Raw genomic sequence first — 23,911 nt, 5'->3', positions numbered from 1 at the left:
CCCTCCAAGCATGTTCCAGGGAGGCAATTGTCACTGTTTAGTAACAACATTGGGTTACGGAGAGATAGTCACATTCTTAACTGCAGATTTTTTTAAAAAAATCAAATAGGTCTTTTGTTAAATCACCAATTTTTGACCACCCCAAGAGTAATGCCATTAGCAGCAAAGTTAAATTATGGCTTTACCCACCGCAGTCTTACATGTTTCTGCTCAAAAACAGGCCTCAACCCTTGAGAGATGCTCCTGCAGCACCTTGTCTCAGTGGATGAAGAATGTATTTATATTCACATCCATTTAATCCATTGCTCACTCTTAAGCCATGTCCAACAGAGCTAACTGCTGAGATAGTTACCAAGGTGATTAAGTGTGCTTTGGTTGCTGCAAATCCATTCTTCATTTTACATTCAAGTACGCTATGATGAAGCCTTAAGCAACAATAACAGAGCCACAGTGACTTTTCTTCAAGGTGGTGACATGTGGTGGTGTTTTCACATTAAGGGGCTGACTAGTGCCAAGACAGTGCCTGCAGTCTCTGCTTTTGCTACCAAAGAATAACAGCTGTATCACACAGCCCCTGCCTATTTCAGATCAGCATCAGAGAAGTTGAGCAGTGAAAACAGAAATTAGATTTCTGGTCTTTACATAATTTAAGACCATCCAATAAAAAGCGGGTTGTATTCAACCCCTTTACGTTAGCAAGCACAATAGCAAATCAGTAGTTGTGAGCACTGCTCTGGGCATTTCAGAATATGTTGCTGTTGATTTAAACATGTAGACATGGTGAAGTTGACCTGCTTAAGTCCAAACCAAGCATCAGAATAGAGAAGAAAGGTTATGTGAATGTAGCATGATTGTTGGTGCCAGACAGGCTGCTCTCAGCATTTCAGATCTACTGGGATTTTCCCACACAACCATCTCTAGGGTTTGGAGAGAATGGTGAGAAAAAGAGAAAATATCCAATGAGCTGCAGTCCTCTGGGAGAAAATGCCTTGTTAATATTAGAGGTTAAAGGAGAATGCCCAACCTGGTTCAAAATGATGGGACGGAAACAGTAACTCAAATAATGACTTCTCACAACAAAAGTATGGAGATGAACATCTCTGAACACGCAACACATTGAACCTTTTAGTAGACTGGATGCTACACAGGCTACCCAAAAAAAAAAAAAAAAGAAGATTGAAAGAAAATTGCCTGGTCTGATGAGTATTGCTTTCTGCTGACCGTCATCTAAAATCCACAGACTTCCTGATTATTGCAGTTAACCATGACCATACCTTTGTGAACACTTTCTTGGTTTCTTGTACCTAAATGGCCTCCACAGTCACCAGAGCTCATTCCAATAGAACAACCTTGGGGTTTTAGTGGATCAGGATGTGGTACGAATCATGCCAATATGGACCAGAATCTCTGAGTAACGTCCCCAGCAACATATACAATCAACATTAAAAACAATGAAAGCAGTACTGAAGGCTTTAAAAGGTCCAACCCATTACTAAGAAGTTGTACCTGACAGTAGCTTTGAAGTTTTTAAATTACACACATAATACCTTGTGTAACTCGTTTCTACATGGTTATAGACTCCCTCTCCTCTTTCCTACACCTGTATTTCAAAAGCAAATATAATGATACTATCATGGTCTTTTTACAAATTCACAATAACACAGAAAGCAGTGTTCTGGTGCCTTAGCAGGAAATAATAATAAAAATCACAGTGCTGATTTAAAGGCTGACATTTAAATCATAATGCTGTGCTTAGAGTACAGAATATTATTGTCTGTTACAATGGCTGCCGTATCCATTTAGTCATAAAAACTTGTCTTTTTATGACTGAGACACATGACAGATCTACACTGGTCCCTGATCAATCACGGCTGCCATCTTTCATGAGATGCCTGATGTCACTGGATGGAAGTTCAGGAAAAGAGTGTAAACGGCCAATGGTAACCAGATAGTATTACGATACTGGCTGTCTTGTGTTTAATAGTTCCACCTAGCTACTCCAGCAACATTATTCATCTTTTGCTTTGCTTTGTTTCCAGTTTTGCAAAGCTGAGCAGGGGAAAAAGTCTAAACAGCTGGAGGAGCACTCTGTACTCACGTCAGTCAACTTTACAGAAGTGACAGAATTGTTTTGAGTCTTCCACAATTTTTCCAAGATGCAAGTCTTTCTGTGACACTGACTGACTGACTGCTGTACACGATCCTCGCTTTCATCCCCAGCTTAAACAAGTGCCCTGCTTTGTCCGCATCACGCAATAATCAAGCTGATATCATGAGCGCAAAACTTTATAGGTGGCGTTTTGAGAACACTGGGTCATGAAAAACCTAGCATGTCATTACTTCTGTTTCTTTTTGTTTTGGCAGTGACTGTGTGCAAAACAAAATACTCTCTTATCACGATCCATGGTGAAGTTAATAAAGGTGGAGATGACGGTGGTGGCAGGTTCAGCAGAAGGCCTGAGACCTAGCGGAGGAGAGTGGGAGGTCAGATTTCCTGAGCGTGGCTGCCAGCACAGAGCTAAACGTGTCCTTGCACTAAAGAACATTTTTTGTCCTGTAAGGACTCATACTCAAGTGTTCTTAGTGCTGTCCTCGCCAAGGTTCCTTCACATCCAAATTATTTAGCACTGTTTATTATACAAAGGTTATGCTGGCGCCAGGCACTAGGATTCCCAAAAGAAAATTGTTTTTGTACATATAAATGGAAAAAGGCTGGATGCTTGCAATGTAATCCTTTCAGTTTTGTGTGGACATGAAATTCAATCAACATCGTCCAGGCCTGCCTTGGATATCTGCATTTCTGCTCTATTTATTTTTTGTTTTTGTTTCTTTTTCAATTTTATTTCCCTTCCTTTGACAGGAACTGAAAGACAAGAAACACAAAACCCTCAGAAAACAAATATTGTAGTTTGGGTAAAAAAATGAAACCCACACAAGTGGAAGTCAGGAACAGTTGTAACAATGTGATCATTGTTGTTGTGATTTTCTTCAGGGCAAATTGATAATGAACAAAAGATGGCTGTCTGCAGTATCTTTGATAACACACTTGCCCCATTTTATACGTCTCACTTTGGCCATTGTTACTGAGGCTCCAGCCTTAGCAAAATAATTTTTAATCTCCTTTTTTTCTTTATTCCTATGCTTGTTGTGACCACTCTCACTTTCTCAGTCCTTTCCTCCACTCCTCTACATCTTTTTCTTTCTTTTTCTTTTACCCTGCTTCCCTCCGTCCTAATTCCTCTGTCTTTAAACCTGCTCTCCCCCCTCCGATTGCTCTCTTTTTCACTTCACTTCAATGGCTTTCAGCTGTTGGGTAATCACTGCAACATTGTCTGCCTTCTCTGCAGTTAAGATGGCAGAAATGTTAGTAATAGAGGAACTCTGTGAGGATGTATATAGGTGCATGTGTTTGTCTTTACAACACAACAAAAGCATTGAGATGATAGAGACTCATTAAAAAGATGGTGTAACTTTTGAACACATCAACCGAACAGCCGAAACCTGTTGCTGTGCACACTTATTGCCCTTTAAAGTTAAACAAGTGCATCCTGCCCTCTTGCATGACATGTAAATGGGATTACAAGAAACAAAAGTCTTTTTAAGACTGCAAATGTTTAAACAAAATCATGCGCATTAATGACATGATCGCATTATATCCCTTCAGCATTTTTGTTTTTCTTTTGTTTGCTTCACCACGAGAGGAGTGGTGGTTTTTAAGTTTCTGCTTCTCTGTACACTTTTAAAAATGAGCTGCATGACAGAGCGCTTCCCCCTGCTTGCAACATTTGATCAACAGCACGTCAAAGTCTGGCAACACAGCATCTGTTTGAAAAATGGACCTTGCTTTGCTTTGCCTAAGCAAACACATTTCACTAACACAATCTCCACATCGCTCTAAATCAGAATTATTGAGTGTCCAGAGACAAAGCCTGTAAATGAATAACGCAGTTTATGTGCGTGCGGGATGTCTGCTCCATTAGGACTCAGGTTATTTCACTTTGTATTTAAAGACAGGAAGGTTTAAATAAGGACTGTTATGCCAAATCTTCTCTGCTTAGAAATGATTTTATCCAGAAGTTAATAAAGCAGTTTGTCAGTATAAGGAGCCCTGCCAGTCTCTGCCCTTGTTCTAGAGTCAAGTGGAGAAATTGCCTGGTGGGTAGAGAGATTTATTCGCTGTCTCTTCCCTTTCGCGTGCCGAATTGCCCGAGTGAGTGAGTGTATGTGTATGAATATAATACAACAATATATCACCTTGCTAGTACCCATTTGGACAGCTTTTGCCTTTAGAACTGCCTTGATTATTTTTAATTTATTTTTGATCTGTGCTGACTGGACAGCGTCACAAAGTTGCTCCAGATTTGTGACCTGCACATCCATGATGTGTATCTCCTGTTCCACCATATGGAGTTACTCTATTAGAATGACATCTGGTGACCGTGGAGGCCATTTTGAGTACAATGGACTCACTGTCATGTTCAAGAGACCAGTCTGAGATTATTTGATGTTTGTGACATGGTGTGTTATCCTGCTGGTGGAAGCTTTTGAAGATTTATAAACTGTGGTCATAAAGTTAGGCTGTGGCATTTAAATGATCAGCTTGTACTTTTTTTCTTGGTTAAATGATTATAAAAATTACAAAATTGCTAGAAAATTCTAAAGACAGAATGGATCCATGAATGAAGTATGAGAAAGGGCAGTTTTTGCAGTGAAGAAGAATGGGGTTTTAAATCTTTTTAGGGTTTTAATGTTTTCAAAACATGTTAAAAAGGAAGAAGGCAAAGCATTAAGGATATTAACAAAAGACAAACAATGGACTTTTTTTTTACTAACCAATCAGAAGACACGCTGTAATTGTGTATGCTGGAGCTAACAAATTACAAATTAGTTATTTAATTTATTGATTTCCTTCTTGAGTTATCGCATTCACAAGATTTTCAGAAGACTTGACCTCTGACCTTAACCTTCAGGTTGATGCTACTGCAATTCAAATCCAGCTGAGATTTTTAGTAGATACACCTTTGGCATCAATTTGAAACTCTTATATCGCCTCGTTCTCCAGTTACAGCATTGACAAACATGGGCGTCAACGGCACCCACACCTCCAGCTAATGACAACGGTCCGAGAGCCTTTTACGGCTGATGGGTAAAAGTGATAGATGTGTTTTTGTTCCTTTGTTGCCACAAAGTCTTGTAGCTAAAAGAATTTGTGACTGATCTTTACTAGGGATGGGTACCGGTGTCCGGTGCCATGATGGCACCGGTTCTGACATAAACGGTAGTAACCAGACCGAAAAGCAGCGCACATTTCGGTGCTTTATTTCGGTGCTTTTTTTTTCCTGAGCTGTGATACACTTCTAGCCAATCATTTTACGTTTCCGAGGATAGTAGGCGGGGCCAGGTACGTAAGTTCTGTTAGAGCAGAGCTACAGATTAAAAATGTCCAAGGCGAAGCGATCAAAAGTCTGGCTGTACTTCACAGCAAAATATGCAAACTCAGCAGCCTGCAACAAGTGCTTTAAGCTGATACTGTGATACTGTCAAAGGAGGTAACACCAAGAATCCGATTAAACAGCTGGCGACGCATAGCGTTTTTTTTAAAAGCCGAGAAATGCGCTGTATTTGATAGTTTGCTGCTAGACCTCACACCGTGCACGTCGGGTGGGTTGCCAGTTATCGGACCCGGGGCAACATCCCCCAAAAACCCGAAGAATAGAGTCCTGGCCCCTAGCCCTGCCAGTGTAGCAGAAATGATGAGGATGATGATGCAGCAGCAGCCGTTCTTCTCTGCGTGAGTAGCTTCATGTTGTTCGTGTGTAATTTACGTTGAGTAGGCTAACCACGTTATTACATTAATGCATGTAAGGTGAACTAGCAAACACCGTCGTAGTTACGTGGCTGTCTTCTTGTTTGATGGCAGATACTCCCTTCACCCTGGCCAAAAAGGCTAAAATGACCAAAGAAAAAGTGGAAAACAGTTAAACATGAGAGGTTTTTGGACAAAGTTTGTGTTTTTTCCATTGATTAAGCACTTCTTCCAGCCAAGAGTGATACCATATATGCCACATAGCTGCAGAAAAGGCACACATTGTTATCTTTTTACAAAAAAAACAGCTGAACATGAGAGGTTTTTGGACAAAGTTTGTGTTCTCCATTCTTTAAGCACCGGTTCGAGCACCGTTTAAGCACCGGCACCGTTTCAAAAGTACCGATTTGGCACCGGTATCGGATAAAACCTAAACGATACCCATCCCTAATCTTTACATTGTTGAGGTATTTTTTCCTGTTTTTTTTTTTTTTTTTTTTTTTTTTTTTGGCAGATAAAATGCACATGCAAAATGTGACCTCTGCCTTAAAAAGTACCAGCAAACAATGCTACAGCTGCCACTGTTAATGGAAGAGATGCTATCAGTACCAACCTGCTTTGCAATGAGGTAAAGTCACTACATTTAGAAGTCCTGCCCTCTCATGTTAAGTTTATTTCACCCCTAAACTGAGAGTAGCTTTTTCACTTATTGTAATATTACTAATACTTAAAGTAAAATATACTTATTTTACTTTATTGTATTTATTTCAGATTAGTTTTTACCTAATTAATTTTTCATACTGTATTATATGTAAGTTATATGCCCTTCTACATATTTCATATATGTTTGTTGTGAACTTTGAACTGCTATAACAAAGGAGTTTTCCCACCAAAACAAAATATATCTTACCTCTTCTTTTCTTTATCTGAAATGTACAGTAAGCTACATGGACAGTATAATCAACATGTGCAAAGAATTGTGAATGCTGGTATCTCAAAGTACAATAAAAAGTAATTTTTTTAAATAGGTAACATTGTAACATAAGAAATTATTTATATTGTGGATATTTTGTAACGTAACAAGTACTCTTAAAAGTAACATTACCCAGCACTGGTAACTAGCTCATTAAATTAAAGAATTACAAAAGAGCCAGTGCACTTAAGAATGTAAGCAGAAGAAGTGTACTGATACAAGTTTTCAAGAACAAGGATGATGTGCAAAACTGTTGTAGCTATAGAGGGATAACGCTGAAGCTAGGTTAAGATCAGAATTCATGAGTATTGGTGAAAAAGTATAAAGAAGGTCAAAAGGAGTTACACAGTGTTCTTGCTGATCTAGAGAAAGCATATGATGCCAAGAGAATGGCAGAGAGGGTGGTGCTGGATATGTATTGCTGGACAGTAAGACAGCGGTGAGGTGTGGGGTGGGAATGACAGATGGGTTCAGAGTGGGGATGGGATTACACTGGGGATGACACTGCCTGACAGATGAGGTCAGGCAGGAATTTCCTTGACTATGATGTTATGATCTGTGGTGAGAGTAGGGAGCAGATGGAAGAGAGCCTGGAGAGGTGGACGTATTCTCTGGAGAGAAGAGGAATGAAAGAACGACAGGATACATGTGTGTGACTAAGAGGGAAACGGGTGAAAAAGTGAAGGAGACAATTTTAAATACCCGGGGTCAACCATCCAAAGCAACGGACACTGCACAAGAGAGGTGAAGAAGAGAGTGCAGGTGGGGTGGGTGGAGAAGAGTGGAGGGGGTGATTTGTGATAGAAGGATAGCATGAAGTGTAGAAGGGAAGGTTTACAAGATGGTAGTGAGACCTGTTATGATGTATTTTTTGGAGATGGCGGCACTGACAAAAAGACAGGCAGAGCTGGAGAGGGCAGCGCTAAATATACGGGATGGACAAGATTAGAGAAGACAGACAAACTTAGCGAGGAACGGTTGTGATTGTTTGGATATGTGCAGACAGGAGGGATGGTGGATATATTGGACAAAGGATGTTTAATATGGAACTGCCAGGCAGGAGGAAACCAGGAAGACCACAGAGAAGAGATTCATGGATGAAGTGAAGGAGGATATGAAAAGGGCTGGTGTGGCAGAGGAGGATGGTTGGGATAGAATGAGATGGAATCAGACGATCAGCTGTGGTGACCCCTAAAGGGAGCAGCCAAAAGAAGAAGAGGTTTAAGTACACTTCCTCCAGTAACTGTTATTTGCTTTCCAACTTTAAATTAGGCACAGGCACACAATCTCCTTTGACAACACACACAAACACACACGCGGTTTGCAATCACATGCAGATGTAGACACACACACACACATCGCTCATGCCTCAAATGTGATGACATCTCCCCCTCACTCGGCCTTGTCGCTTGTCCTTTGAGGACACCGGATGCTAATTTGAAACGGGAAGCTGGTGTTTCCACAGAAGTTTCAAAGAGCTGTCACAGCAAATACCTCTTAGATAAAATACACCCCTCAATGCTGACCACAGTTTCCCCTGCCACATCACCATCATTCATAATCCCAGGAAACCCCAAGGTACAATCAAGTATTTGTATGCCTCATTGTTTGCAGCGTAGCATGTAAAATCAGATTTTGTGGTAAATGGCAGACAAAAAGGTTTAGGATGAAAGAAGAGTTGTGAGATTACATAGATGCCTCAACAATATTTAGATGCAAAATACTGAGGTGTGCAAGAAGACGGGCAGACAAACTACTGGTGAGATGTGGTGAATTTTTTTCTTTTTTCCTTTCAGTATTTTAACGGCAAAAACTACGGGGCTTACAAGTCTGCAAGCTTCCACATCAGTTTTCATGGGTATTTGATTTCCTGAAAGTCTGATTAAATCATAAATGCTTTTTTAAACACTCGTGGAAACATTATAGCTCAACACCAACACAGTAAGTGCCTGATTTGCACTTTTCCCCCCCCCATTTTTTCCATCTTTAGGAGATACAGTCTGAATGAAAGATTTATTATTGAAGAAAATAGACTGTTTTTAGACTTTTGAAGATTTACATCAACCCATATATATCAGCTAACCAATATATCCATCTACTCCTAATACACATATGCTCACACAGGCCACACTTCATTCACTCCTCGACTTGGTACAGCCATCAAACCTCCCAGAGTTTAGTGGACACGTCAAGGCGTAATTAAAAAGGAGACAGAGAAAGCTAAACAAATTACACCAAAGGAATGAAACCACAAAACATAACCCTGGCAGTGTAGGTCTGTCTTCAAGTTAAAACAGATTACATTTCATGGCAAGCTGGTGGTTTTGAAACTGGTTACACCGGAGCCACGTTTATATATACTTTGTTTAGGGTTCTAGCAACTTCTCTGATAGCTTTCATATCTTCCAAAGGTCAGTATGGCTAATTATTTAGCCTGAGTATGTAAAAAGTGTGGCAGAGAAGAGCTGAGTTTATCAGCATCCAACAATGCTATATTTTAAGGGCTTCACGCACACAAACTTGCAAATTAATGCATACCCCTAATGCCTTTATTTTAGAGAATATGTGTAGAATAAGCAGAAAATTTTTCTTTCACTCACCTGGTTTCCTGGAAGAGGAGCTGTTCTTTTTGTTCTCCTTGTAAACCAGCTGTTTTATCCATAGTGTTGGAGCAGTTATCTCTGCAGCGACAGAATGACAAGTTCTAGACAAATAGCTTTCACACATTTAGGTGATCTCGAGAAAATTTTACACACAGCTGTGCTTTATTTAACCTCACCAGTAGCTACTTATTTGAAAAGCAACATGCACAGCCAAGCTTTGCCCACAAAACCAAAGCTAAAATTGCATCCAAGATCCCAGTTTTTCCAAAAATATCAAATGTATCATTTGGTATTTTAACATCTGGCCTTTTCCATTTGATGTAATGGTGCATTCTTAAGACATGGGATGTAAGCACACAAAGGAGCAATGCTGTCAGCTGCCTTTAAACCTATGAGTCATTATAAATATACCATATGCACACTAATTATCTAAGCGACTGTGTAGGAGTTATTGAGGAGGCTTACCATCACCCTCAGGGGGGACATGAGTCTCCATGGTGGGTGTGGGCTTGGAGCCATCATCTGGGTTAAGGGTGAGAAAGAAACGGAAAGAGACTACTATTATTGAGGTTAATACAATCTACTCTCCAGAACTGTTGAATGGTTGGGATTTGCACATGGCCCGGCCAAGACAGACAGACAGACAGACTGAATAATATAGAAAGGAGAGAGAGAGAGACAAACACCCACATGTGGTCCTGCACACATGCATCAATAAATCATCCTCACACCAACATGATCAGCTGCACATTTAGCACACTCACTCACACTCGCAGTGTAAACCACACACCCAGACACTCACACGAGGAGGACACCGCTCCTCAGGACAAATGCAGTGCAGATGTAGCATCAGAAAGCTGCATCCACAGTTAATGCAAAGAGGTGAAACTGTCTGTGTCGTCATTCTTAATTGTCAAATTATGTTGTAATGTATCGCTAGGAAGTAGGTCAACTGGTTAGTCTGCCCAAAAATGTTTGTTTTTGGTGAGATCTCAAGTTCCTTGAATGCATTAAAATTTGGAAATAATATACTCATGGATGTCCAGGGAATTTACCAAAGTGAATTCGGTGATGGTCTCATCGTTAGTTTACAATCACGTCACGCTGGAAAATTACTCCTTCACACCTTGGTTAAGTAGAAGGATATATAACAAAACCAGTTTAAAATGGAATCACACGAGTTTTTACAAAAATAATACGAGGTCATTTATTCTCCCAAGCGGATACGCATCACTCAAGCATCATCCTCGGGGCAAAGTCTTCAAAACACATGAAGTACTAGATAATTAACTGTCTCGGACACTAAAATAAAAAACACTAATAAGCCACAGAAGAATCTAATTAAGCAATATTTTCCTCTTTTTTTCCTTTCGTAAAATATGCCAGTGTAGAAGGAGACTTAGAAGTTGTCGTGACTCCCTTGTTTTTGGCAGATGCAAATATGCAGCTCACTTTAACTACTAACCAAAACTACAAGTAATAAAATTGAAGATCACAGTATAAACGTTTATTCTTATTCATTACAGTTAAACACTGGTAAAATATTTGTGTCTCTGCTCCCACACTGAGGGCCAAATAAACTGCTGTCTTCAGTTTTCTTGGTAAATTATTAACTAAATATTTGACTTTCCTCCCTTAAACACATTAAATTCTGGCAATGCTAAAGTTCATATGGGTATAACAAAAATACAACAATTTAACTGTTAAGCAAAAACTAAAAACATTTCAAGTCTGTTTTTTTACATTTATAGATGTGATTATAAAGTTTTGCAACTCTGCCTATTAAAGATTCAAGAATGCTTTCTGGAAGTCCCCCTCTGTTATCACATGAAGACTTTTGAGTTTGCTATGTAGCCCACAATCGCACACTGTTTCAAAGTGGCAGGTGAGCAAAGCTTTTATTGGCGAGGTGAAAATACTCCTGCATTTCAATTCACTGTGACCATGTGCACAGTGCACACCTAATCTTTTCCCTCTGTGCAATATAGTAGACCTCCATGCTGTCAGTCAGATCCTATCAAGGCAAATTCAAACCCTGTGAATGATGAGCATGGTCGTGACTGTCATTTGCTGCCTTTGGATGGAAATTTCTGTCAAAAACTGCTGTTTGGTCTCAGGAGCCAGAGCCCCAGCTCTCATTCTCCACTATACTCTGCAGTGACGTAGAAGTTGATAGTTTGCTCCCTACAAAAGTCTAAAGTCCATGTTTATATACCCCTTGCAGTTAGAGTAGAACTGATTTCTAAAAACTGCAGCTGCATTGAAAGTAACCCAGGGGCACCAAAGAGGGTGACCTTGTAGGGAAAACTGGTAAAATTTAAAGTAGCTAAGCTTTTAGGTAGAGTTGCAAAACTTTAAAGGATCTCATGTAATGCTGTGAATTGAACTGCCTAGAATACTCACCCACATGCGGTATTGTAGCATCTGGAAAATTCCTTGGGAAATAATTCAATCAAAAGCAAACAACAGAGAAACTTTGATTGGAGATAAACACTAATGTTAAGTTCTTAAATCAGATGACATGTCAGTAATGTTAAAGAACCTGAGGTCAAACTGACCTATTCAGGTTGAACTGTAAATAAAATGCAGTAGTCACTGGGTCGGTCTTGGTGTAAACCCAGGTGAAACAAAGAATGAGCAGCAGCGTTTTTGTTTTGTTTATTAAATATCTCTCTTAATTTACCATACATGAGAAGTCTATGTGTAAACCCTGCTAGAGTGTGATAAGCATGTCAAAATAACCTGTAACTTACTGCAATTGTCAAGTGGTGTGAAACGGCATCGGCAGAGAAGCTTCGAGAGACTGCCCACTTTTTTTCAGTTTAAAGAAATTCCTTAAGATCTGTTTTCTGTGAGATTTCTGAAGCAAAGACCGATTTTTAGAGGCTCAGTAGAAAGTCTCCTCAGTGTTTCTTTAATTTCTTGAATTAATTCTATAATGTTCCATATTTTACCATTCCTGGAGGGTGGGGAAAAAAGCATAACTTGAGCAAAACCAGTCAAGATTTTGGACAGATTTGTTAAAACTGCTATGGTTAAAGATGAACTGTCACTTGAGGGATGCATTAGACAGTGGTGCATATATTTGAGATCTTTATAATAAATTCAGCATCATTTGCATCTTATAAAAGGGGGGAAACATCTCTTGGTGTTGTTTTTAGATTCCCTTTAACAGTGAAGGCCAGTACGTGTAAGTTTGTGTTCTTCACAAATGTTGACTTTGCATGGATCACATGGAGTAAAATCAGGTCAAAACACTTTTAGGGTACATGCACACATAACAGCAGATCACAACTCACCTTTTCTATCTGTGTTTGGTGGCCCTGGTGGCTTATCAGTTACTGACCCTGGGAAGAGGAAGAAACAGTGTAAACCAAAGACTAGACAGTAACAGCCAGTAAAGTTAAATTTAAAGGATTTGTCTTCAAAACTGTTTTTTTTTTTTTTTGTTGTTGTTTTTTGAGCTGGTAAAATAAATAAAAAAATTACCAACTTACAGCAAGTAAATATGTTTTTATTTCTTTTAAAACAGTCGACACAGGAAACATCAGAAAAACCAGCACTCCTACTGATTACCCAATCCACTGGTGTCTCTTCTTTTGGTTAGGTGGACGAGTACATATTGTTAGTACTATGCATAATTTTAATACAGACCAACGCAAAACTGAATGATCTGCTTCATCTGTGGAAATTAAACATGAAAGATTCCAAGTTCTAAATGTCATTCTTGTTTGGTGCATGCAGGTATTTGGTGTCATGCGTGGATGCACGGAGGGCAGGGCAAAATTAAATGGTGCAACCAATTACAATAGAAGAGAAAAATGGGAGATTCTATTTTAAGTTAAAGCAACTAGAAGGAAATTTACTACCTGACAATCCACTTGTCCCAGCATGAGTTCCCATAAATTCACGGAAGTTTCCTGCAAATGTATGCGAGATGATTGATTTGGGTCACAGTAGACAGGTGCATCTGAGCATGTCAAAGGTTATTTGATTGGGAAGGTATAGTAAGGGGCAGATGAGCTGGGCATGTACTGTTAAACTTTAGTATCCGGAGACACCAGTGGGTTTATTGTGCCCAGATTCAGGCACCAGTGTCATACATACCTTTGCAAGAAACAATGAAGATATCGGATCTTATCCAGGACAGAAAGGAGACAGGTAGAAATTGTGTTGTGCAATAAACTACATTTCAGGATTTTAAAAAGAGTGTATTTAAACACGATTACACGAGAATGCACTTTCCAACCTTTGCTAAGTGTAACTGCTTTTAATTAATCTGTTATCTAGACTCAAGTGTCAACTTTATTAGTGCAACTCGCTGGTATCTACAGACTGTGAAGCCATTTGAGTGCATTGTCATGTTCAAGAAACCAGTTCAAGATGATCTGAGCTCTGTGACATGGCACATTAATGCTTTGGAAGCAGCCATCAGGAGATGGTTAGACTGTGGCCATAAGGGGATTTATATGGTCAGCAAAAATAATTAAGAGAGGGTGTGGCATTTAAACTATGGTACCAAGTACCAGTTAGTACCAAGGGGCCTAAAGTGAGCCAACAAAATATCCCCAGCACTTACACAAATAGGGAAGAAGTACTCTTTTATGTTGTTTAGACCAAATTCTGACCCTATTATCTAAATGTCGAAGCAGAAATCAAGCAACACTTTTCCAATCTTCTGTATGAATTACAGTCTGTTTCCTATCTTTCCAGGCTGACAGGAATTGCACCGAGTGTGGGCTTCTGCTGCTGTGGCACATTTGCTTCAAGGTTAAAGGTGTTGTACATTCAGAGATGTTCTTCTGCATACCTTTGCTGTAACAGCAGGTTATCTGAATTACTGCTTTCTTATCAGCTTGAAGCGGTCTGGTCATTCTCTTCTGACCTCTGGCATCAACAAGGCCTAGAGAATTGCCACTAAGTGGATATTTGTTCTTTTTCAGACTATTACCTGTAAAGCCAAGAGATGGTTGTGCCAGAAGTTTCAGAAATCCTCAGACTAGCCCATCTGGCACAAACAAAATCACCTTTCTGCTTAATTCTGATGCTCCTTTTTAACATCAGCCAGTCATTTTGACCATGACTACACGCCTATATTCACTGAATTGCTACCATGTGAGTATACTGTATATCTAACAAAATGGCCAATCAGTGTATTTTGTATTTTTGGATTGTCAGAATGTCGTAGTTAAAGATATCATCCAAACTGACATCTTCACATTGCTTATTTTGTCAAACCAATCATCCAGAACAGATTTATGTCATATATGAACAGTAAAGCTCCAAATCCTGTAAGTTAAGGAACAGAACAAGCAAATATGATTTGGTGCAGCTCTGTTTTGGAGCAAATTCATTTTTTGCACCAAAATAAATTCATTTCAGTCTAATGTCTCTCCCTGAGTTGGCTTACAGGGGTGAAGTAAAAAATGTTTTGCAAACATTGCAAAGTGATGATGTTTGAGGAAACAGAGCCTCACGGAAAAAAGCACCAAGAATTTTCTGCAGCGTTAAACACAGAAAAGTCACAAAACTTTCAGGACCACATGTTTTGTGTGGCTGCACAAATTAATTTGCTGTCACTTTCTGTTGTGAAGGGTGAACTGAAAAATGAAGTATGCGCCATTAAAAAACACATCTGGTGCAGAGAACAATAGAGCAAAAAAATTATAATTAGAGCTACTTTGTCATAGCATACCTTCATAAATTGGAAAATCAGTAAGGTGAGGTTTTATTGTTGTAACGGGTGGATAGAAGTATGATCAATTTGTGAAGTTTTCTTCAAAGCATCAAACAGAAAAATGTGGCACAAGTTAGAGAGACAGAAAAGAGAAAGCACAGCAGATTAGGCAGATAGAGATCGATCAAGGAACTGAAGAGAAAAAGAAAAGGGGAGGTTTGGTTGGGGGTGCTTTGTCTGCTGAGCAGTTTCAGAGGGGCATGCGACCACTTTCACCGCACTTTCCACACAAAATTTGCACCATATGCTCTAGTGGCTTTGCAATCCAGCTCTGGCAAAGATCGCTGTGTATTATCTTCTGAGAGAAAATGATGGTGATTATCATAAAGTGTTCCCATCCAGGATGAGTGTGCAGAGCCCCGTTTGCTCTCTCTCCTCCAGCCTGCTGAGAGCACTTAGAGGTGGGGGGAGAGTTTGAGTGCCGAGAGGCCCCTGCATGTATGGCCATTAGCCTTCTCATTGACCTTGCACCTGCTGTAAGCCACATGACATTTAATACACATGTGCCCATAGAATGGCTCGACATTTACAGACAGACCTTTTGTAACTGTCATCCAAATGCTGTGTTCACTCTTTATCCTCCATCAGGACTGGCAGGCTTCCTGAACATCATTTATAAGTTTAACTCTGTGTCCAGTAGTATCCTAAAATTATATAAAGCCTTTGAAAAAGAATTATTGCCAGATGTTTTTTGAATTATGAAAACTAGTTCACTTCCTAAAATGATTGACTGGCCCCAAAACCCAGTGACTTGGCTTCCAAGCACGCTTGCCTGCAAGATCCAGCAAACATAGCCACCACTATCATGTCTAAAAGCTTATTTTTCTGTTTTTCATACCGACAAGGAATTGTCAGGAAACATCCAACCAACTCGGATGCTTTGGTCATGCAGACTGTTAAAAATACTCCGAAGTAGAGCTGTTCAGGTAACACAAATAATTAACCATCACTCGTATGTGCGGTAATACAACAGATGTTTTAAGATGATTTGGAAAAGCTCCTCATCAACAGGTTACCAACTTGATTCCCCCCTATTTAGTACCTGAACACACTGGGGTCCTGTTGTGCACAGAGGAGCCACTCACTGGCTTGCCATCACTGGTAACACACCAGCAGTAACCGGTCAGAGTATGGCACTGGACCTGCAGAGGCAAGACACATGGAAGAGGTAAAACACATGAGAGTGTAAATAAAGAACAGGGGGTGGACTTTTCTGTCACTGAAGAAAAAGCTCAATTTTGGGGTGATCTGAAGAGGGGGGGTACACATGAGACTAATGGAAAGAGAAAGATGAAGCGTGAAAGATTTAAAAGGGAAGGAAAAAGCCGCGGATGATTGGATACGGACCTGGGCAAATGTTCCATCTTCATTGCATTCTGGGATGAACATGGACTCTGAAGACTGAGGTCTTCTGGCTTGCTCCAGAGCCTGGTTCCTCTCAACACGACACTTGGACTGTCCTGCATCTGAAACGTATTGAAAGGACCTTCTGTTCTCAAACACTGCATACAAACCTCCAGCACTGTTTTTATGTAGTGAAGACACATGTTCTGTGCCAGTAACACTCTGCTCACACCTGTAAATACAGACACAGTTTACTGCTGTGCCTTGCTCAAGGGCATGTTTTGACAGGATGGGAAAACAAACATAATTTTATTACTTTCTTCTCAGTTTTGATTTTTAATCTGACCCTTAAAACACTTAATCAAACTTTCAGCGTGTGGTTTTTCACAAATCTGAAAAAAAAAGCTCCAACCATAATAAACCTGCAGGTAGCTCAACTCTAGAGGAGGCAGAGACTTTTTAACAGTCTTCAAAAATACTAAAACAACACATTCCTCAACACTGACCACTGCTAGTGCCAGATGTAGGCTATGGATACTTCATTGTTAGTGCTGAGGAGTGCGTCATGTACTCTACATGGATATTTGGAAATGTCAGTGGAAACTGTTCGTGCAGCACCGATGAGCTTGTCCTGCTCTCGAGGCACAGAGATGGAGGTGGCTTTAAAGGTCAGAGAATGAAGTGGGCTTCACACCAGCTGTTCACTGGTTCAAACTCCCGTCAGCGACTACTGTTTTTATTGCACTCAAAAATCCTGTGGACATGAGTTCATGTTCAACCGTTCATGTATACACAGTCACACCAGGGAGCTGACCAGTCGACCACAGTCCTCCACTTTTAACAAATATTTTTCCTGGATAAATAAAAGTTTGAAAAAGTCATCTCTGGACCTGAGTAGAGACAGACATGATGTCTCCTTTAAGCATAAAAGACTGACAGGGCCAAAATAGGGTGGTGATGTCACTGAGGAGGACAGCAATGCATGAATTTATAAATGAGACTTGTATTGTAGAGAAAATGCAGATAGAATATTGTAGTGAGACATAAAAGCAACCCCAAAATCCAACCTGAATACGTCTGATTTATGTAAATGTAAAAAGAAAGTCGAGCCCAGCAGTCGTTTGCAGGTTGTCGTCTCGTGCTTGTTAGCTGTAACAAAGCCGAAACACAGTGTATGGACACAGACAAATCTCCCTTTGAGAGACTTTGAATGATGCATAATGTGTTGATTTTAAAGCTAAATAATGAATAAGCAGGTCTGCCGGTTGAATCAGCCACAGCTTTGTGCTTGTTGTTGTTTGCGGTTGTTTGTTATACTTGTTAGCAATTTATAAGCCTCGTATTCAAATTAATCTGTTGTGTTTAATCTGAATCTCACGCACATTTCAACGAGACTTTGCCTGGCTTTGTCGTTGTAAACAAGGATTGGTTCACAAACTGCCTGCCTAAATAAAGCAGCATTTTCATTACAACAGAACAGGCCTGCTGCATCTGCAAAGACTGCGTGAGCTTTGCCCAGCTTTCCTTCCCTTGGCACAACACTGGTATTATGAAACAAAGCCACATATTACCACACAAAGGGAGTCAGATTCACTCCAAAAATGGATTTAGTCGTACTGCTGTTTTTCTAATGGATAGAAGGGGGTCTGGAAAAAAGGGGGCTACGATGCCCGGTTCCAATCTTGACTTTAGACCTATCAATCTCTGCCGTTGCTGGGTGGCTGGCATCCAGAAACTGAGGAAGTGTGTGAGCCTGGTCTGTAAAAACTTACATAGCTACACAGAGGCAGAAAATTAAAGACATCTTCTCATTTAGTTCCACTTTTCCCAGACTTTGAGTTGTGGCCACAGGCTGCAGTTACTTAAATATGCTATTTAAGATTCTAATAAATTAATTTTATTGCTTTTTTCATTTTTATTTTATTGCTTTTTCAGTGGCCATATTAGGTTATGATGAATTCTAAAACTGCATTTTAGGTTGTGTGCGGTGTTTAAGGTGTCACAGTTCTTACCTTTGAGCTCCACGTCTCTCCCTTCAGATATAGCAGTTGGTGCTAGAGCCACTGGCAACACCCAGTTTTTACCTGAATGACAAAAAGGTCACAGAGTCTGTGTGGTTTTGGCTGTTGATGCTCTTTTTTGTACTCTTTCAGGTACTATTTAGAGTCGAGTACAATACAAAATCTCTGTACACCTTAATGAGCAACAGGTGTGACAAGGAAAACTTAAATAAACTTAAACTAAATTAAAATCTATTAGAATATTTCAAAGTATCAAAAATCTAAAAGTACAAATCCAGCTGTATTGTTTTGACATTTCAGACCAATGCAAACTATCTACCATGGCAATGCTATAGTACACCATGTGTTTTTAGGGTGATTTTCTTTTTGATCCATTTCCTCTCCAGCCCTAGATACAGATTCAGAAAATGAGCAAAGCATCAGTATAGGTAGGCCAAGTTAACCTCAACTGCAATCCCACAGGTCAGCTAATCTTAGTACAGAGTCAGTTTTTTTATCCAACCTAAAGTTGCTATGCACCTGCAAGCTGCTTTGCAACCAACCTTCATCCCAACACCTCTCATTAGTGCTGTGTCTGACTTATTATTGTACCTGTTGTGTGCCCGTTGATGTATGTAAATGCATGTATGACTTTTACTGATAGCTGTGGACTGTTATGTGTGAGAAATGGATTGTGTAAACACAGACATCAGGAAAACATTCATGTAAACATCATCACTTTTTACATTTATAAAAAAAACAGATAAATCCTACATCTCAATTTTCTTGAATGCACCCTGAAAATAGCTCCGTGTATCTGCACAGAGTTGACCAGAGTTTAGCTCTCACCTCGACACCGGCCTCTGTGTGCTAATGTGAGTGTCTTATCTTTGCAGCGCGCCTTCTGCAATTCACAGTTGCTGTCATAGCTCCGCCCGTCTGAACCACACACCGGCTTCCCCGTCCGTGAGCAGGTGATCCCACAGTCCCTGTCTCTGTCTCCAATCAGCCACTGCAACAACAAATACAGCAACATGTTAACATAACACTGGTGCAATACACATTTAACTCACTTCAGATTTTATATAATGGGACAGACACATTTTGAGATTAGGGACTTTGGAACTTTTTTGTCATCCCTTGAAAAATTGGTTTGTTCTTACTTTTTGGCGTCTTCTCTTTCTAGCTCCCCTATGTCTGAACAAAGGCAGCATTCAGCTGAATCTGAGGTTATGCCAAACTAACGTACAAATTGGACTCACGGGTCACTTGCCTATTTTGCTCAAAACATTTCTGTTTTCTCAAACACTTGTCAGCTGCTGCCTTGCTTTTTTTTTTTTTTTTTTTTTTAAGTCGACGTGACAAGATTGTTTTGCACTGAAGCTTGACCTAGAGGCTAATTTATGTAATTGATCTTTGGCTGAAGACAGGTTCAACCTTGATTAAGTTTCAAAGTAGCCAAACCACACTCTCCAATAGGAATCTTTCTTCCCCTCTCCCAAGATCACTCATGATCTATTAGTGAGTCAATTATACTGTACTGTTGGAACACGGCCTTCTTTCTGACAGCAGTAATGGTCCTTGGCATTACAGCTGCCTCAGATATATTTAAGCTCTAAAGGATTTCAGGGAGTACAAACTTTGCCAGAAAGATGGAGTTTTGTGTTAGTGAGTGGAGAGAGTAGGTGTGTACTGAGCAGCAGTGTCCCAGTTGTGTACCTGAGCCAACTCTTGTTGAAATTATTTTCAGTATTCCAACATGAAAACACAAGAAGCAACTGTGTCATCTCGCTAGTGATGATTATGCTTTTTTTTATTCTAAACATGTGTTTTATAAAAGGTAAAAAAAAACAAAAAGAAAATAAAAATATCCTGCAGATTAAAACTTTTATCAAATGTGTTTCATACCCAAGGTCTCAAAAGTGACTAGAAGAGATCTAGTTGAAGCCAACAGAGCATCAAGAGCAGGTACTTTACCAAAAAAAGGACACAGTTTTCCAACCTTCACTTGCCAACTCATATCAGACTATCTGAGGCCATTTGCGAAGTGATCTACATTGAGCTTTCATGCTTCTCTCATTGTAACCTCCCCCCCACCCCCTCCTGGCCCCAGCCTCCAACTTCAAAACGTTTTTTTTTTTTTATTATTTTGAAAAACATTAAAAAATGTTGCTTGGAGACAGATTTTCTCTGAACGTCTAATCAGAAAGACATGAGCAAAGGGTACATTGTAACTAGGCCAAATTTCTGATGTCATGAATGAGCTGGTAGACAACTGGATCTCATATACACACCAGACGTTTTCATCAAACATACTCTAAACTCCTCTGTGGCTTTGAATTAGTGTTACTCTTGTTATCAAGGAGTGAGAACCCAACACAATCATCATCTCTGAAGTCTGTAACTTTCTGTTTATTCTGCCTTTAAAAAAACAAGAAACTGCCAGTACAATCAGACTTGAAATATTTTCTATTGACAACAGCTTCCTAGGAATTTTGACTTATGTATACCTTAACCTTAATCTATTCTAGATGACCTGTATTTATATAGCGCTTTACTAGTCCCAAAGGACCCCAAAGCGTTTTACACAACCAGTCATCCACCCATTCACACACACATTCACACACTGGTGATGGCAAGCTACATTGTAGCCACAGCCACCCTGGGGCGCACTGACAGAGGCGAGGCTGCCGGACACTGGCGCCACCGTGCCCTCTGACCACCACCAGTAGGCAACGGGTGAAGTGTCTTGCCCACGGACACAACGACCGAGACTGTCCAAGCCGGGGCTCGAACCAAAAAATAGGCATCCCTTGACACATGCTGGTAAAACCTGAAGCATCACTTCAGCCACAGTGGCAAAATACTCTTGCTACTTGAATTTTATATTCTTTGTCATATTCTGGCTGATATTTCATTCTTTTTAGTGACCTGGAGAGAAAACGGGATTTTAACTTGTTATAACCTGCAGCACAAAGCCAAAACGCGGTGAGTAAAATGAGACGCAGGTCAGAAAATCATCCATTTGCAGTCTCTGTGGGTTTTTTACTTTACAAATACCAAACGATCGTTGCCAGCGCTGACAGCTGTGACAGTCAAAAACATTAATTTTTTAAATCTCAACATTTGAATCCAAAACTGAGTCCCAAATTCAAAAAGCAAATTATCTGCCAAGTGGTGATTTAATATCACCAGTATCCAATGCAAATGAACTAGTTTCAAGACTACATGGCTCTTTTTTTTATTTATAATAGTGACGACTATTGAGTTTTTCTGGCTTTTTTTTTCTTTTACAATCATTTTACTTCACTGCAAAATATGTAACGGTGCACAAAAAAATCACCTTTTATTACTAAATGTGACATTAATTAGATTGTTTGGACATTTTTTAGACTTACTATCATGGAAATAATCCTACATTTAGATACTTCATTATCTGCAAAGATAATTGGATTTTTCTTGAAATATAAAAAGATACTCGACATTATTAGCTAGATAAATCAGAAGCCAAAGTAAATGTCCTGAAACTGGAAGGTAACAGATTTAACCCCTCAAAAACATTGTCTTGTATTGAACGTCTGAACAAAGGCAGAAATGTTAAGTTTAATGTTGATTCTTCCCATATAGAAGAACCTTTAATACAACAAGGTAAAGTAAAATTTAAACAAAGGGATTACTACTTCGGCGAGACACAAATACAGATTGCCATGCTGTAAAAATACCCCTAAAACAAGGCAGAGAGTTTAACCTGATTCCAGGCTTGGCACTGAACCGTCACAGAGAAGCTCTTGTCAGATAGTGCAGAGTGAAACTAAATCATGACGTACCTCTTTAGGAGAGCGTGCAGACAGGGAGAAAAACGTGGCACATCATTCCAAGTTTTAACTTGCGTGTCTTCCTCTTGGCTTTGGTCAAGGACAGCAATTATTCAGTAATTGGAAAAAAGCATGTATCTGCATTATATCACGTTTTATTTCCAGGCTAACCAGACATATGACTATTATTCATTATCCAGGTAGAGAGCGACCATGTCAACTTTCTTTTTAAGCATTAGCAGAGGAGAGAGCAGTTACTTGTTTCTTCCACAGGAGAAATGATTAAAAATAGTCAACTAGCCTGAGCCAAACGACTGTGGATGGAAAGCAGTTTGTCTGTGTGGTGAACTGTTAAACTGGTACATCACCATCCAAAACAAACCATTTTAAAAAAGTGATTTAGCTCTATCCGACTTCTTCTCCAGGTTATGAGCCAAAGAGTCCGGCCTCTGCCCACAGACTGACCTGTCCTCCCCTTCACTGACTCACAAACTTACTCTACCTCCACTGTCATAATAAAGCATTGGGACAGCATTGTCTGGTAGGTGGAAATAAACACTTCTACCATGTCTCCCACAGTTCTTACTCATACCGTCCCACCCAAACACTCGCCTCTGGTAAAGGTGAAACAGACACTCAAGGAGATCATGAAAAGTTTCCCAATTTATAGTTGAGAGTACTTTTAATAAATGGAAGATTTTTTTTAATAAAGTACTTTAAAAGGGTAGGAAAGCATTACTCAAGCAGTCACTGGAACATTTTACCCATTGTTTAGCTTTCAATGTGACAGCATATAAATTTATCAAGTGTGAGTTATTGTTCTGTATGTTTCAAGTAGTACTCTTGAAATTCTAAGATAAACTAAAAGCACATCACAGAGAGCAATGTTGTGATGTGTTCTTTCTCTCTTAGAGCTTTATCTGCATCACAGCGGTGTCTTCACAGTAACCTGTTAAGTAGTTTGTGAAATATATTCCTGGAAAGTTAACATAAGGTATGTAACAGCACCGATCAGGCCAAACATTTAAATAGCTGACAGGTAATGGTCCCGATGCAGTGTAAAGTCCTGCTCGGAAACCATTAGTCCAGACATTCACTAACTTTAAAAACTCCCCGCATACCGATCTGATCAAGCATCTACTGGATGCACCAGAACAGGCCTGCAAACACTGGGACTCAAAGGAAACATCATCAGTTAACTTGTCAGAGTGACTTGAAATGATTGATACCACTCTCTTGTCTCTGCGCCACGAAGCCTCAGCCAGCAGCTGACTCGTTACTGATGAAATCCTTTTGATAAGTTTTGTACTTTGTTTCCTTTTAAATTAATATTAATTACTGTTTCACAGAACCCTGAAACGCATAACTATATTTGGTAAAGAAATGTTCAAGAGGGCTGTGCAAAACAAAATCTTGACCCAACCCTTATTTTATATATATATATATATATATATATATATATATATATATATATATATATATATATATATATATTTGCTAGGAAAATCAGAAATAGGTGCAAAGGTTTACTGAAACGTGCAAACTGTTTCAATAAATCTGTATAAAAACAGACATTGAACAACTCTAACAAGCCTCATTTCCTTTTACACAGTGTTCAGGAATAGTTCTTCAG

General features: G+C 39.6%; 2 protein-coding genes and 1 long non-coding RNA gene across 15 annotated transcripts in view; 2 read left to right on the top strand and 1 right to left on the bottom strand.

The window, feature by feature from the left end:
* Positions 1 to 23,911, top strand: part of ccdc177 (coiled-coil domain containing 177) — a 173,403-nt gene that overhangs the window by 114,957 nt on the left and 34,535 nt on the right. The gene's annotated exons all lie outside the window — the stretch shown is intronic.
* smoc1 (SPARC related modular calcium binding 1) overlaps positions 1 to 23,911 on the bottom strand; it is a 61,681-nt gene that overhangs the window by 18,498 nt on the left and 19,272 nt on the right. For 4 of the 10 annotated variants that reach the window (XM_004539984.5, XM_012922089.5, XM_004539982.5 and 1 more), the window contains exons 2-9: positions 19,313 to 19,475; positions 18,476 to 18,547; positions 16,467 to 16,585; positions 16,162 to 16,261; positions 13,252 to 13,302; positions 12,682 to 12,729; positions 9,848 to 9,940; positions 9,380 to 9,460 (exon numbers count right to left, since the gene is read on the bottom strand). In XM_004539984.5, coding sequence (XP_004540041.1) covers positions 9,380 to 9,460; positions 9,848 to 9,940; positions 12,682 to 12,729; positions 13,252 to 13,302; positions 16,162 to 16,261; positions 16,467 to 16,585; positions 18,476 to 18,547; positions 19,313 to 19,475 — 727 coding nt within the window. The remainder of the gene's footprint in view (positions 1 to 9,379; positions 9,461 to 9,847; positions 9,941 to 12,681; positions 12,730 to 13,251; positions 13,303 to 16,161; positions 16,262 to 16,466; positions 16,586 to 18,475; positions 18,548 to 19,312; positions 19,476 to 23,911) is intronic. The other 6 variants (XM_076877660.1, XM_076877659.1, XM_004539985.5 and 3 more) reach the window with 5 other exon arrangements.
* LOC143414033 (uncharacterized) lies at positions 5,229 to 16,040 on the top strand. The gene is made up of 4 exons (XR_013094600.1): positions 5,229 to 5,791; positions 14,096 to 14,159; positions 14,326 to 14,497; positions 15,965 to 16,040. It is a non-coding gene; the product is annotated as an uncharacterized LOC143414033 (long non-coding RNA).

This window comes from Maylandia zebra, linkage group LG19 (genome assembly GCF_041146795.1).
Source record: "Maylandia zebra isolate NMK-2024a linkage group LG19, Mzebra_GT3a, whole genome shotgun sequence".
Lineage (NCBI taxonomy): Eukaryota > Metazoa > Chordata > Actinopteri > Cichliformes > Cichlidae > Maylandia > Maylandia zebra.
This window is presented reverse-complemented; position numbering and strand designations above follow the sequence as displayed.